Raw genomic sequence first — 16086 nt, 5'->3', positions numbered from 1 at the left:
AATAACAGATTGAATTCGTTATAACGAATTCAATATATCTGTAATAACAAATTAAATTCGTTATAACAAATTAGTGAATCTGTTATAACAAATTAAATTCGTTATAACAAATTTAATGAATCTGCTATAACAAATTATATTCGTTATAACGAATTCAATAAATCTGTTATAACAAATTAAGTTCGTTATAACGAATTCAATAAATCTGTTATAACAAATTATATTCGTTATAACGAATTCTAAAAATCATTATAACGAATTCAAAAATATTTTTTGATAGGTCCTAAATGGACTTCCGTATAAATGGGCTTCCGTAGTTGGACACATCTGTTTCATATATGGATATTTCACTTGAAGAAGAAGATAATGGTAATCTTACAACCAAGCTCTATGATACACGTTTAACTTTTTTATCTTCAACTTCCCTTACTTATGCAACAATAGACCTTCATCACCTGCATACAGAGTTTATATATCTCAGTTGATTCGATACGCAAGAGCATGTTCTACATATAAACAATTTCTAAAACGATTTAAATCATTGACAAACAAGTTGATAAAACAGCAATTTCAGCAGTCTCTTTAAAAGTCATCATTTCTTAAGTTCTATGGTCGATACAATGACCTTGTCAGCAAATATAATTCATCATTGAGTCAAATGCTGACAGATATTTTCATACTTATTGTTAGTCCATTATTTATTCATTAAATTGGCGACGGATTTTACCGTTATTTTCCGATCATGACAAGGAGCACACGGCGGTGTGACTGGTCAGCAGGAGATGTTCACTCCTCCATGACACCTGATCCTAACTCTGATGTTTTGGAGATCCGTGTTTTCTCTGCTCCTATTTTGTATTGTTTTATGGACTTTTGATCTTGAATAATGTTCGTTATCTCTATATGTTTCATTCAAAGACTGACCGATTTTTAGTTTTGTTTTACGACGTAGAATAAAAGGGATTGGAGTAGAAAGCACGGACTGCTCTTAAAGTCCCGAGATATATGTCTGATAACGACTCGCAATACAGGGGTTTTTATCCTCTTGCTGATGTCGTCACATCATAAATCAATACACTCTTTGAATGTACGATTTCATTTAGATATTTTGTTGAATGGCTGGCAATAAAGAACATATAATTGGTTTGGCTACTGAAAAAAATAAAATAATGACAAAAATAATAAATGTTTTATTCCACAAAGACACACTAGTCAAATCTGAACAAAATTTGATGAGATTCAAATTCTGTTAATATACTTTTCCATTCCGCTGAATTTACACAGCGCATGCATGCTTAATTTTCTACCTGCAAACTGCACAGAAAATTGGAATACCGAAAAAAAAAGTACGTATACATTAAACACAATAAACATCAGAATTTAATAACAAAAACAGTGTCAAAAAATTAACGATTGTACAAATGTTCTCATTTTTAACAAAATTAAAAAAAAATTAAGCAAAAAGACAATTTTGTCTTGAAAATTAAACAAGTGAGACAATGACTCAACCCCCTCCCAATAAAATCATAACCATGATCAGATGTGGATATGAATATTAGTGTCAGTTGAACGACACTAACCAAACATCAAGGACCTGAAAACGATGCAGAATTTGTAAATAAGCAAAGAAATTTGCAATATTTCTATGAATTTTTATGGCTTCAAACCATATTTTAGTTTTCTACTCGTTTTGACTCAAGCATCAATATCCTTTTCATGCAAATGCAAGAGCACCCAAGTAATTAACATAAGAACAATATCTCTGTCAAAACATTGAAAAAAAGGAGGTTAATTATTCATTTGTAAGTTTGTTGGTATGAAAAATTAAAAAAAAATGTACAACATTATGAAGTAATTTGCACCAGAAGCTCATTTGAGATCACTTAAACTCTTCCACTTGAATATGTTTTATCATCGGAAGAATGTTTCTTTTTCTATATCTGAAAACGAGAATGTCTTATCCGTGATAATATGTATCTTTTGCGTGCATCTTTGTCTGAATTCATTATTATCTCTGTTACAAGTTGACAGGAAACGTCCCTATTCTTCAAGCACAACAATCACAAAACCTCAGGCAAAAGCTCTGCAGAAAAAAATAATACATTTAATGTGTTTAAAAACGAAGACTAGAGAAAGTTTAACTTTCCAGATTAGGGAGAGTTTAGCTGTCTTATTGCTTATACAAACTTATAATTTTAAATGTTGTTGGATACTATAGGTAGTCTTATTGTTCAAACAAACTCACCGTTTTACTATTTGTAGCTGGTGGTTTGAATTTTACGCTGAATCCGTCGAACTCTATCGTTCGGAAGCCTGGTATAAAAGTAAGTACAAAGGATATTGTTGTAATGGCTAGCACCCATTCTGAACCCGAGGCAGACTGAAATATGTCCCGTAACTCATTCTGAAAAAAAGATTAAAGGTTACTTTTATATCAAAAATTAAGTTTTTTTATAAAACTGAATATGGAGGAAACAAATAACAATCAAACTCAAAAGAATACGGAAACAAGAAATCTTAGTCAACGCAAACAAATCAGAGGTGGCATCATCAGGAGCCATTGGGAAGTAAACATCTCCTTTTAACTGGTTTCTCCCGCCGTTTGCTCCTTGTCATGGTCGAGCAAATGGAAAACTCAGTAAACAATTCAGTGTGCGGATAATTACTAAAAATACCAGTCATGCAGCATTTGGCTCCAAAATATCAATATGAAAATGCGATTCGCAATTGGCTTCCTGATAATTTTTTTTGCTTATAAAGATCATTGCATCGAGCATAAAGCATGCAATGGTGATTTTGAACGATATTGTTGCTACCCTGGATTCAAAATTCTTTTTTGTTACTATAGCTTGCTTTGTGTAAACAAAATTGTTCTTACGTAGAGTATACTCTTGAGTACCAAGTTAAATGGGAGAAGCATAAAACCCTATATGCAAGTGATAAGAGTATATTGCTATCATTCTACACACTGAGATTGAGCAGTTGTGTTGGGGGATTTACACTCAAATATCGACGTGGTATTTTATTTTATATAAATCATGGAGTTTTTAATTGGCATAACTTTTTCTTAGGTCACGTCCACATATGGCGTCATGACTATGCAAATATAATGAAACTATTTAATTTGCTTTGACATTATCAGATGACCCCCTTTGTTTAAAAACATTTTTATAGATTTCTCCAACGAAATTTGATTTTTTGGGGGACTTTTGCCGGCAATTAGGGAATATACTCTTTTCTGTTCTGTCAGAAAGGCCAGAAGCTAGATGTTAATCTTTTAATTGACAGCGAGAGTGTTTGGGGAAACCTGTGGCATGTACGTATTTCAATTCCACGTAGTGCACTTTGTATTAAATATTACCTCTTTTGTGCCTTTTCCTTTGCTCTTCTGATATCTATAAGAAGCAAAACTGATGATAACTGTCTTTTATTAAGGATGTTTATAACAGAAAAGAATTGGTGTAAAAAGAATATGCATAGGTGAAAGTAAACAAACACAAATGCCATAACCTTTGCTTAACCAAAAAAATGATGTGATAAACAGAACTCCATAATGCAATTTTGAAATGAAGAAAAAGGGATTAGTTTTTACCGAAACGAAATCCTCACGATAATGTTCTATCCCTCTTCTTACGAAAAAATTCATTAATTAAATTTATCTCTCTAAATCTTAGTTTATCGATGGGCTAATAGAGCATGAATGTGTCGGACAAATTCCACTATAAGGCTTCCCAAAGTAGCTGTAAAGTCGCTTAGAATGAAATCATTTTAATTAATAAAACCGAAGGCCGTTCATTATCACAGCGAGGAGAAAATCACTCTCAATTGCACACAATCACGATTTGCAATCAACTTGGCAAGTTGAACGGTGTATCAAAGTTCAATGGTCTCCGAGATGTCACTGTAAGAAGATTTGGTTGTTAAAATTAAAAGTTTCATTAGACCTTGAAGCAAAATCTGTCATCAGTAGGTCGTTCGTAGTTTATTTGTAGCCTCATCCTTCAGAAGAACAACTCTCTCAACAAAAGAAATATCTGATTTTAACTCGGAGCATTTATAAATGAAATACTAAAAGTGATAATTCGTAGCTTTTATTTAACAATTTCTTTAAGATATTTGGCGCACTTTACTTTTCTTTAAGAAAACCAATTTTTCATAAAGCTTTTAGTTTTGAAAAAAAATTTATAACTAATGCTTTATGGAAAAGAAAAGTTTTTCAATACGATCTCTGCATAACATTTGATTCCTCCCTAAGATCAATTTTTGTATTAAAATAAATATGAGATACTGCTTTTATCGTTGTTTTTTCTTCTTCTTTTTGTCCACGTCGCCCGCCTGGCGCAGTTGTTAAAGCGTCTGCTCTACAGTCCCAAAGTAAGGAGTCAATCCTCTCGTCGCGGGTTCAAATCCCACCGTGGGACGTGGAGACCGGTCCTTCGGATGAGACCGTATAAACCGAGGTTCCGTGTCGTAGTAGGTGCTGTCACGAAAAAGATCCCTTACTGCTCAGTAGCCCTGAGTGACCAGCGCAGGACGAAATTTGTAGCTCTCCACCGGCAAGTGGTGGCGTCTCGATATGATTGAAACATTCTCGAGAGGAACGTTAAACAATATACAATCAATAAATCTTTTTTGTCCGAAGTCCCTTTTAGAAATTTTCACTCATCTTGAGATGCTACTACTTTTCTGTGAAGAGCTGGAGATTTAGAACAGTACTCAGTACCTACGGCTTTTGAGCAATGTGAGATCTTTTTAATTTGTCACTATCCTCTGCTGCATGGAAAATCGCTTTCTGTGGTCTCATTAAAATAACCAGTCTAAAAGTCTCACAATGGATTAGCACCTGCGACGTAAGGATAGCGCCTAACTATATAAAGTGCGAAAGTTCTAACCACGGAGCAACACAGGCGAGTCGTACGACATTGAAGTCACTGATGAACGAACGTCATTGTAAAAAAAGGGAAAAAATTGACATTAATTTGTTTAGGAGAGGGTTGAATGGCGATAAATATCCATAGTAATGAATTTCTCAATTGCATAATCCTGAATGAATTTGTATTAGTAAAGGTTTGTTTCACAGTCTGAGCTTGCAGTGAAGGACGCTTGCATATCAGTTACATTTACTGATGTTACTACTGATTATATATTGAATCACAAGTAAATATTATGTTCTCGATATATATACAAATACCTATGGTAATCACACTGTAACCGAACTTAATCATACTTAACAACGGGGACATATCTGAAGAATTGTTGATAATCTAAAGAAATTTCTTTTTTCAGATATGATTTTCATATGTTACTGTATAAAGTTATCCTTGCTTGTTAAATGGCGACCTTTTATATTCAAATTAATGAATATTATCAAGAGTATTAACAGATGATATATATGGAGAAAATGAACATCATTCAAGCTCAAAAGTCCATCAAACAGTACAAAATAGGAGCGGAGCAAACACGATCAATAAATCATTAGAGGTAGGATCAGGTGCCATGGAGAAGTGAGCATCCCGGCTGATCGGTCACACCCGCAGTGTGCTCCTTAAACTTTCATGATCATAAAATACTTATATTCGTCTGGTAAGCTTGTACACATGATATTTATCAGGTGAAATTTTAGACATGATATCTAATGAACCCTACACATCATATTTAAGTGGTGAGCTTTTACACATGATATTTATCTGGTGAGATTTTACACATGATATTTATCTGGTGAGATTTTACACATCATATTTATCTAGTGAGGAGAGTGTGGACGAAACATAAGGGATAAGTATTCAAGCTCAAATGGTCATTAAACAATATAAAATAGGAGCAGAGCAAACGAGAAGGGTGACAAACTATTGAATATGATCACAGGTAGTGGCCTTTCCAGTCAGGTACACGTGTTGTTAAAGGATACAGGTAAGAAAACTGATGGTGATGGCAAGACTAACTATAATCTGTACAATAAATGTGTATCTAAGCCCCGACTTTCTCTCCTCTTTGTAGAGTTTGTATGTAATGGCAGCATGGATCCAACAACAAACGAGCGAGAGACCAAAGGTCGCAAAGGCTCCCATATAATGAGGCACCGGAAGTGTATCTACCTGGAAAAAGATGTGTGTCATTATTGGTTAGGATATCTAATTGCATTAGTACATTAGCAATTAGTACATTACATAATCAAACATGTGATTAAATGCATAATTTTTATACATTATGCAGTCACAAGGTTTACATTAATTATATCTTCATACGTCGAATCGATATATCCAAAAGAATTCGAAAATAAATACATCGCAATGTCTGTCACATCTACTGATTCATATTTGAATATTTTACGGACTATGGACAAAAAGGGCCAATTAACAATTAAAGTAGACGTCAACTTTCCCATCGTTAAATTTCCTTATTTATTTTGTTATAAGCCCCTAACACCTGCATATGGTCTGTACATCATAACTATGAATACTCAATAGAGTATTAAAATTTTAAGTTCTCATTGGCCGAAAAATTTTGTTATGTCATTTCATTTCAAATCCTGAAGGTTTTGTCCAAACATAATATAGCGAAAGACAACCATTTAAGCTAGTACCATTGTAAAATTTAACTGAAGTGAATGAAAACATATGCACCACCAAGGATAAAAGAATATATATATAAAAAGAGCTATCAGTTTTAATGCACAACAAATGATTATATAAATATATATATATATATATATATATATATATATATATATATATATATATATATATATATATATATATATATATATATATATATATATATCGGTGATTTCTTTTCAAGGTGTGTCCATTTTGCTAACTCCATTCTTTGTATTAGATTAATATTTATAATTAAACCTAGACATTGCTTTTCTTCCTTAGTCATATATAATGATAAGCCGTTTTAGGGCCTCGTTAAACAGTACTTTCTCGTTACGTCTACATCTAATGACAGACTGTGATGTAAAAGTGTCCCCAGTGAGAATTAATTATTTCATGGCTTAGATATTCAGTATTAATTCAATCTTCCTTGACTACAGAAACCAGTAGTGATGGCGTTATAAAGAAAAAATCAGACACAAAAATAGTGTCACATTTGAAATACATGTACAGTGATACCTCAGCATTTCTTTCATTTACATCTATTAGTTCAACATAATGTGAACACAAAAAATGAAGGAAAAAAATGATTTTTCAGTTGCAGAATATTTTATGTTTTGGTATGCCGTAGAACAACGTTCTTCTTTATTTTCAATATACATGTAGTAAAATCTTTTATCCAGTGTTTACCCCTTTATCCCGTGGATATTGTCTCAATGGACATTTTTTTCATACACTACAGTAACTGTTGTGAGGTCACAATGGGTTTTGCGTCAGAGTGATGTGATGAAAATTGAAGTGGAGATTTACAAAAAAAGATAGTGTAAAACATTGAAAGTGATGTATAAAACAAAATATTAAAAAATCTCCGATGATTTGTAGTTGGAAATGATTTTTATCTAATTCGTTGTGTGTTATTATACCCTCGCAAAGGCTCGGGGATAAAAATCACAAAACTTGTTGGATAAAAATTATATTCAACTACAAATCGTGGGAGATTCTATATATGTATGCGTTAAAAACATAAAATAGCTTTGAAAAAAATGAAGCAATGCATTCCTTCTTTTTAAGTAAACTTAGATAGTTGTAAAATATTGTCGCTGACAAAAAGCTTTTTGCGTCTCCCTCAATATAAAAACCTATGAAAATTGTATCTTAACACATAAATCTCTCAAATATATATATCGAAGCTCATTATATCAACCATAAAACCTGCAAAATTAAGACTTTAAATGAGTCTGTTGATATCCTTGTCTCATCAACTTGTTTGTCAAAGACTAACATCGTTTCAGATATTGTTCGTACGTACAGCATACTCTTGTGTATCGAATCAACTGAGAGAGGTGATATGAGTGTATTGCTTCATAAGTAAGGGGAGACGATGATTGAAAAGTTGAAGAAATCAGATTTATCAAAAAAAATCTTAGGGTTAACGTCCTTTTCTTGTAAAATATGAAATAATATTTTTCAGATGTTATACTATCATTTTTTTTTTCAAGCTCACATGTATACATTGAGTCGACATATGAATAGAAGTAACTATATCGCTAATTAATAATACGAATACAATTAGGGCCAACTCGACATTTAAATAAATGGACAACGCATTCTTATTATGATTAAAACAAATTTTCCCTTCTCATATAACAGATTTTGAATAAATTCTTGTTCATATGAATACAGAAAGAATAAAGGGAAGTAAGTGGTACCCACTGCATATTCCGATATATTGTTGGAAGATATCATCTCTTAATACATGACAATTGTCAATCAAAAACTCAAGCAATTTAGATATCACGTTATAGTAGTTATGTTTACAATAATAATCTAGAATGTTTTAACAACATAATTATATACTAATTAACAGTGACAGCGTAATAAATTGACGATTTCAACTTTATTAATGAGAGAAGCCTGAATTTAAGGTCAGATGACACGTTCCTAAAAATTATAATTTTTCCCAAGAATTTGTCAATGAAGAATATGTACTAAAAGAAGTTTCCTCACAAAAAATTAAGGTACCTTACAAGGCATTTGGACAAGATACCACAGGGTCTTATTTCTTATATAACCCTTATGCGTAATCTTGTGAATGGCCTATATCACAATTTTTGGTTTACTTATATTTAAAACATTTTGAAAACAGTGTAGATATCAGAAGAGAATGACAAATATGAATAATTTTTTATTTAATGCCAAGAGATACAAAACATACATTTGAGGAACGTGTCTTCTGACCTTAAACTTATCTTGCGTAATAAAGTGTTAAAAAGTCCTATGTTTTGAAATTTTGTTTTTAAGGTAAAATTTTGTGATTTCAAACTTTCTTAAATTTAATTGGAATTCTTGAGTTTTCCGTTTCTTGTTTATCTGATTTAAACCATTTCTTGAATAAATTGTTGTACAGTGTGTTTCCCCGTGTGAATATTTGAGTAAGGAGTAAAGAAACAGGCTTGCTAGAACATTTAATATAACATACAATGCCTTTTTGTTTGTCATGAACGGATTTTTTTTAAGTTAAGGAATCCAGCATAAGTATGGAAAATTCAAATTCAAGTTTTATAAGTTTTATAAAAGTAACTGATGAAAGTCTCTAGTGATACATTTCACTTAAGCTGTGTCTATTACCTGAAAACTAGCCACAAACACTAGCCCAAAGCATGCCACGAGGCCCATGGCTAAGGACAATTTATTAAGAGTGATCCAGCGTGATTTCTCCGCCGGGGTCAAGGACATCTGTGTCATCATAAGGCGGACATATTGGAATCGTATCTCTGCATTAAGGGCCACTGAAACAGAAAATTAATATCAGAACGGAAGCTCTCTAGATAGGAGTGTTATTAATGTAAATCTATAAGAGCAGGTGAGCGCAATCCATGCTGTAATGAAACCGGTGATATACGGGATATAGAATTATAAATTCTAAACGAAATGATAATCAAAATAACGTCAAGTAAACGTAAATTTCACAGTCATTGTGTAAAGAACATGAGGCACTTCACCTTTTCTCCTTTAAAAAGGTAGTCATTTGTCTGTAATATAAGCAGGGTGATGCTCCTATTTCAAAAATAATTTTAGTAATTAACAGAATAGGAAAAAACAAAGATAATAATCTAATCTTCATTAGTTGCAACATGGCATGTTTGCTACAGAACAATGAAACTCAAAGTGATTGAAAAAAACTGTCTTCAAAGCAATTTTTAAGGTATAATAATTACTTAGTGACTGTAAATCAATCAAAATCATTCCTTTCTTTTTTTATTATATAGCTTTAGGTATACAAGGAGAGCAAGGAAAGGACAGGTAGCCTGCAAAGAAATATAAACAGAAAAATGAATTATTATCTATTAATATCTACTAGTATATCAATTTTGATATTTACACAGAAACCTATCTATCTAGAGGTGAGGAATCTATTATTTTGCTGGTACATCTTGTAAATCATTGTGAATCAGCGGCGGAAAAAAAACCAAGGCTTGATAGAAAACATTTACTGAGCGTGTGAATATTAATCACACAACATAAATTTTATGTTGCACCAGAATATTTTTTTCCAATTTGTATTACACCAAACTAATTATTGTGTAGCACGAAATATAAAGATTGTTTTGCAAGGGCCTTGGTAATTTGTTTAGATAGTATAGGTACTATGTGCTGAATCATTTTCGCCATTCGACAATTGCGACAAAAAATCATACACTTTTTTTCGCCCAATATTTAAAAGATGTATAACTTTTATTCTGTTGAATTCACTACGTTTTCAATTTTCCCTTGTATTAGGCGAAAAAAGCAAAACATCAGACATGTTACACGGGAAGCTTTTCTTCCAGTATGCTTTGTCAATAAGCTAAGGCTGCACCCTGCCACACTTTTGTTGATCTGACAATTAATCATTGCTGATGTCAGAAGACTTAGTCTAACCCTTATGTAGTCTTACCTAGACTAAGTGATACCCAACCATCATACTACCGAAGTATTCAGTACTACTAGTACTTACGAGCAATACTGCAGACAAAGATTGCCAAAGAGAACAGCCCTTTCTCTGGAACTTCTGTTCCTGTTTTACTGAAATAACAAAATGTACATACGATTTAGTGAATAGTGTCTGGCAAGATCTTTTCAGTTTTGATTGTTTCCCTATGTCTTTTCAAATTCTACTTCAAGGTAAAGGGATGTGTTTTTTAAAAATTCTTTTAAATCATTAAAAACACATTTTGCATTATAAATATCTGTAGGGATCTTATATAGTATTGAATAATTGAAATAATTGAGATATGTCATTTTTAGGGAAGGGGGTTATTAGCATTCATTTAATTTTAGATGATGTTAAATTGCCCTTTCTTCTAGATGGTAAGCGGATTGAATGTTATAGTTTACTGTCATTTTAGGCTTAAAATGCAATCATCTGAACTTTAATCTTAAATTGAAAAAAGAGGGCTGCAAATTTTAACCTGTGCTCGATACTTATAGCCTTCCGCAGTTTGGAATCTTTTTCGAGTGACTAAGAAACACACGTGACACCGTGGATTCAAACTGGCAACGTAAAGATCGAGATCTTATTCCGCGACTCGTTAACAAACGCTCTGACACCTCAGTAATGGAGACAACCCAATCCATGTCTGTATTATAGGAGAAACGGGTCCTTTATTAACTAGGGAAAGGTAAGGGGACAATGAGCAAACCTCGAGTCTGCTTCATTTAAAAAATAATTAGCCTTTGAGATCGAGATAAGCCTCATAGCTACCTCGCACTGGTTATTGAATCTTAACGTATCACAACTCAAAATTGTTCGTTGATTTTTTTTAAATTTTAACAGCATCAGTGTTAAATAATGAATGTGACTGTTTAAGTGCAATTGTGTTTCAATTAAACATTTTACGAATGTCAGTGCAACTTCTTATCAATGTAATCATAAATGAGATTTCATCTTTCTATGAAATGTGATACACGTACCTTATGTATGGAAAAACGTTGGACGTGTGGTTTAACGCCTGTGAAATACCATATCTGTAATAAAACGTACATTATTAGATACATGGAGAATTCTCCTTTCAGATCCTAGCTGGAGTCGATCATTAATGCAACTTCCGGCCGGTAATTCAGCATCTCTTAATTACCATAGCCACTCAATCGGACTAGTTTACAGGGATAAATTTCCATATTTCCTAGACCTTGCCGATGTCAGTTTCAATATATTAATGATCGGGTCCAGCAGAGACAAACTAGGGCTAAATCTCATCTGTTTTTGTCAGACATGATAAAGAAGCCGAGAACGCAGTGTCCCCAGCACACATTAACGTGCAGAGCATAAAAACGATTGTTAATATCGCTGCTTTCTTCACATCAACATCTGTTTCAGAAATGCTTTTTATAGAAGAAATTATATGTTTTCAGATTTGTAACAATTTTTGTACTGAGTGTCAAGGCCTTGAAGGAAAACAATGTTACTGAAAACATAGGTGTATTATTCTAAAACTGAGCATAACATGATAAATTTAGAATTGTTTGTGGTTTAAAAGGCAGATATAATTGAAGAGACTGTACTTAGTCATCTTTATCATTTCTTATGTTGAATTGTATATAATGTAGAAATAATCCTGTCGTCTATGAATTCGTCTTCAACAAATACAGCTTGCGGACAATCCAGTTGATGCCCAATAAAAAGATTAGTTCAACACAGTAATTAAGACCTAACTGATGGAATTGATGATGTAATTGATGCATATTTCATATTTTATATTAAACACATTTTGTTTCCAAAGGATTCGCATATGGAGGCTTTTCTCAAATATTAAATAAAAATAGTACTTGATGAACACATGTAGCAAAATTGCCTTCTTGAAACTTTTTTTGTAATACAGTATAAATAATACAAGCGCATGTAATGTGGCATCTGTATTTTTTAGTGTCAGTGATTTCTAAAGTATTTGAAAAAAAAAATAAAATGTTCGAAAAGTCATTTAGAAAATAAAACATATTCTTGACATTAATCATAGGAGGTAAATCTGAATTGTGTTTGAAACATGCAGATTCTAAATGACATCCCAGAGGGAGGTGACCGAAAAGGATTCTAAATGACATCCCAGAGGGAGGTGACCGAAAAGGATTCTAAATGACATCCCAGAGGGAGGTGACCGAAAAGGATTCTAAATGACATCCCAGAGGGAGGTGACCGAAAAGGATTCTAAACCTAGCTTATTATCTTTATGTTTTTCATAAAGAAAAAATGGAATTAGTTTTCTCTATTCTAGTCTTGAATGACCTTTGTTCTTTAGTTTAAGCCTCGTGGATATGTTGGGTATAATCATTATTGTAAATTAATAATTTCCCCCACGTTGATTATTGATCATGGCCAGCGATACATTGTCTCCTATTCAAAAAGAACTACTTTTTTCTCTCTTGCCACTAAATCTTACATTACATTTATTTTTTATTAACCATAATACTCAAACCTCAGCTTTCTCTTATTGTGTCTTCGAAGACAAATTACTTTATCAGAAAAATCATGTTTGTGAGATTAACGTAACAAAGAAAATGCCATGATTAAACTCTGTAATAGCAAGTCCATTTCATCTTGTGCCAAATCCGGATATTTTAGATGGATAACTGCCACTGAGTCTGTGCCTCGCTGCTAGGGAAAATGGTTTATAAGGGATAAAGTACCTGTTGTGCCTTAATAGAAAAAGTTCTTGAACTCCAAGCAAAAGAGGAGTCGCTAATTTCCTGATTATGAGGAACATTCACAAATGCAAGACGACATCTGCAGACAACGGCACCAGCAGCAGGCGACTCATGCCAAGAGCAGACGACATAGACAGGCAGCAGACGACACCAGCTATCAGAAAGAAACTCAAGTCTAGCCACAGGATCATAAAGCAGTCTTAAACTCCAGGTTAAATTTCGACCTTAAAGTTAAGTTTTATCAATGAAAATACAGAATATCTGTATTATTATTCTAAATTGTTTACCTTTAATGTCGTCAATTTTAATTTTCAAGCTTTAATTTACTCTTTATCTTCACTTCTGAAATTAATGAATTTTTTTTTTCTGACAGATCATGTTCCTCGGAACTAGTATAATTTTGATTACCACGTTTTTGAATGTTTGTCTGAGTGCAGACATACAGACTATAGAAACATTGCACAAGAAATAACTGTACGAAGTTACTTTCACTTGTTACGTCTCTAGTGGAGTGAATGTGTCCAAATAATTCATACAGCAGTTTTATGTTTATCATTTTATTACAGAGTGGGGTGAATTTTATTTTTTTTTACCTTGCACAGTCACAACAAGAATAAATAAACCCTGTTATAAAGAGATCAACCTTAATACAAAAATAATCCGAGAATACTGGAAACTAGGCACATTTTACCTCACAATGTACCTCTGGTAAGAACAGAACATCAGAGAAATATGCTTTAAGATATTAACAAATTATAATATTTTAAAGAACCTATCAAGCCCTAACTATGTATAATTAATCAAAATTATTCTTGTAGGTAATATTATGAGTGATATAAAGATAGATGAATTTAATATTTGTATTTAATATAATCAAGCCTTAATTCCGTATTAAATGAATCTGAGTGCAATCTTCAAGATGGATTATCAATACAGAGAATTGCAAATTTACTCTATCATAAACAATAATGAAAAACACAAACAAATAGTTTGAAATCTGTAAAGAATTTATATAAGAAAAAATGAATAATCGTTCTAAAAATTTGAAATAAAATTAATACAGATATTTCGATATATTTTCTTTAAGTTAAAATTTTGAATAATATATAACTCTTCACAAGCCGAAGAAATACTTCCCAGTAAACATAATCAATTAGCAAACATTTGCGATTGGAAATTTTTCCTTTATCAACGCTCAAATGTTTAATCATTTCAATTTTTATTTACTTTATTATGTAGGAAATAATACACACCAGCAGACGAGAATAGGGATTTAACATGAAGTTCCTACCAAAGATTTAACCTTCGTTATTATGTACTACAATCAATGAAATCATGCCATTTGTGCACTTGTCTCCAGATTTTCAGTAACGTGCTTGGAATACGGACGATGGACTGAGTCAACGGTTAATAACTTACGTGATGAAGAAAGCAGGCACAGACCACAAGAAGGTAAACACCGGAATCGTCCAGAGACAGGCCCGCAGAAGGTGGTAGACTGTCAACATGTCTGTCCGTTAGCCTCAACCTGAAAACAGAGACGTCACAATGTATATTCCACAATTAGCACATAAGTAGATACTTCAGGAAAGGAGAATCATTCTTCAGCGTCACTTTAGAAAAACTTAGCTGAAGTAAATGTCTCAATTAGAAAAGTAGACCACTTACTATAGCGTTGTTTCGTTTCTCACAATGTATGTGTAATTCCTTTGACAATTAATGAATCAATAAATAATCACAATCATATTCCTAGAGAAAGTCCTATCATTAAGAAGAAAAACAAGGAAATCTAACTTATGTAAAATATCCACCTTTTAGTAAATAATAAACCCGGAAATATTTTCATTTTGATGTGAAGATATCTCGTGGCACGTGATACATGTGAAATCTGTTATCGCTGTTAAAAACTCTGGGAGAGCGCCAAGCTGTAGGGCATAGATTGAAATCTGGCTCGACTGGATGTCCTTATAGTATCACTAATGATATCTAATCAAGCCTCTTAAAACTGTTTTCAGTAATGCTGTGGTCTCCGCTCTTCTTTACTGACTTTTTGTATGTACTCAAGTACTCATTAAAATGTTTCTTTACCACCTGATGTATAATTTGTTAAGGCAGAAGTATGTTATCGTTGTCAATATTTGCATTTTTTCCTCCTAACTGGACTTTAGCAGATCAGCAACTGTCAAGATCCTATGTTTTTTTTCCTGGACGTTACTAACTATTTTTTGATAATTTTTACAGATTATCCGTTTCCTCATACATTTGCTGCGCATCTGATAGTCTATCATTTAAACATTAAAATGCTTTCTTTGTTAGTACGGAAATATATGTCGCAGCTGTTGCTGAAAAAAATAAATAACCCGCGTAAGCGGTGGGTTATATAATTTTTTTCTGCAATAGCTGCGACATTCATTTCCCATACTAACAACCAAATAAATAATATTATGTTTTATTGTTTATATTTATATCTGTATAACTAATCATTTAAAGTAGGATTAAAAAGATAAATTATTTTATTATATGATTGAATAGTTTTCATCTCTCTGATTGGCTGATGTACTTCCTGCACGTGACGTTCCAGGTCAATACAAGGATTTATTTCCTTGACATTGATCTAAAAATAGCCATATTCTTGATACAAATTGAATTTGGAAAGCTATTTAAACTACTATAACTTTTTTTCATGTGATATATATTTTCGGGTGAGGGTGAGTGTGTAACACTTTTACTGAAAAACAATTTTTACTTTTTGGCAGTCAGTTTTCCCTGATAATACTCCTTCCTTTAAAACAAAAAAAAGTATAATTTT

At 32.6% G+C, this 16086-nt stretch overlaps 1 protein-coding gene across 1 annotated transcript; it reads right to left on the bottom strand.

Annotated features, from left to right (window-relative positions):
- Window positions 1–1170: 1170 nt before the first annotated feature.
- Window positions 1171–15402, bottom strand: LOC134238269 (DNA damage-regulated autophagy modulator protein 2-like). The gene is made up of 9 exons (XM_062720389.1): window positions 14946–15402; window positions 14697–14805; window positions 11550–11603; window positions 10594–10661; window positions 9225–9385; window positions 5909–6095; window positions 3362–3420; window positions 2246–2404; window positions 1171–2083 (listed from the first exon to the last, which is right to left on the bottom strand). The coding sequence occupies exons 2-9, from the start codon at window positions 14783–14785 to the stop codon at window positions 2048–2050; spliced, it is 813 nt and encodes a 270-aa protein (XP_062576373.1). The 5' UTR covers window positions 14786–14805; window positions 14946–15402; the 3' UTR covers window positions 1171–2047.
- Window positions 15403–16086: the final 684 nt, after the last annotated feature.

Source organism: Saccostrea cucullata, unplaced genomic scaffold (assembly GCF_032062105.1).
Source record: "Saccostrea cucullata isolate Sc308-1 unplaced genomic scaffold, CSIRO_AGI_Scuc_v1 ctg1059, whole genome shotgun sequence".
Taxonomy (NCBI): domain Eukaryota; kingdom Metazoa; phylum Mollusca; class Bivalvia; order Ostreida; family Ostreidae; genus Saccostrea; species Saccostrea cuccullata.
This window is presented reverse-complemented; position numbering and strand designations above follow the sequence as displayed.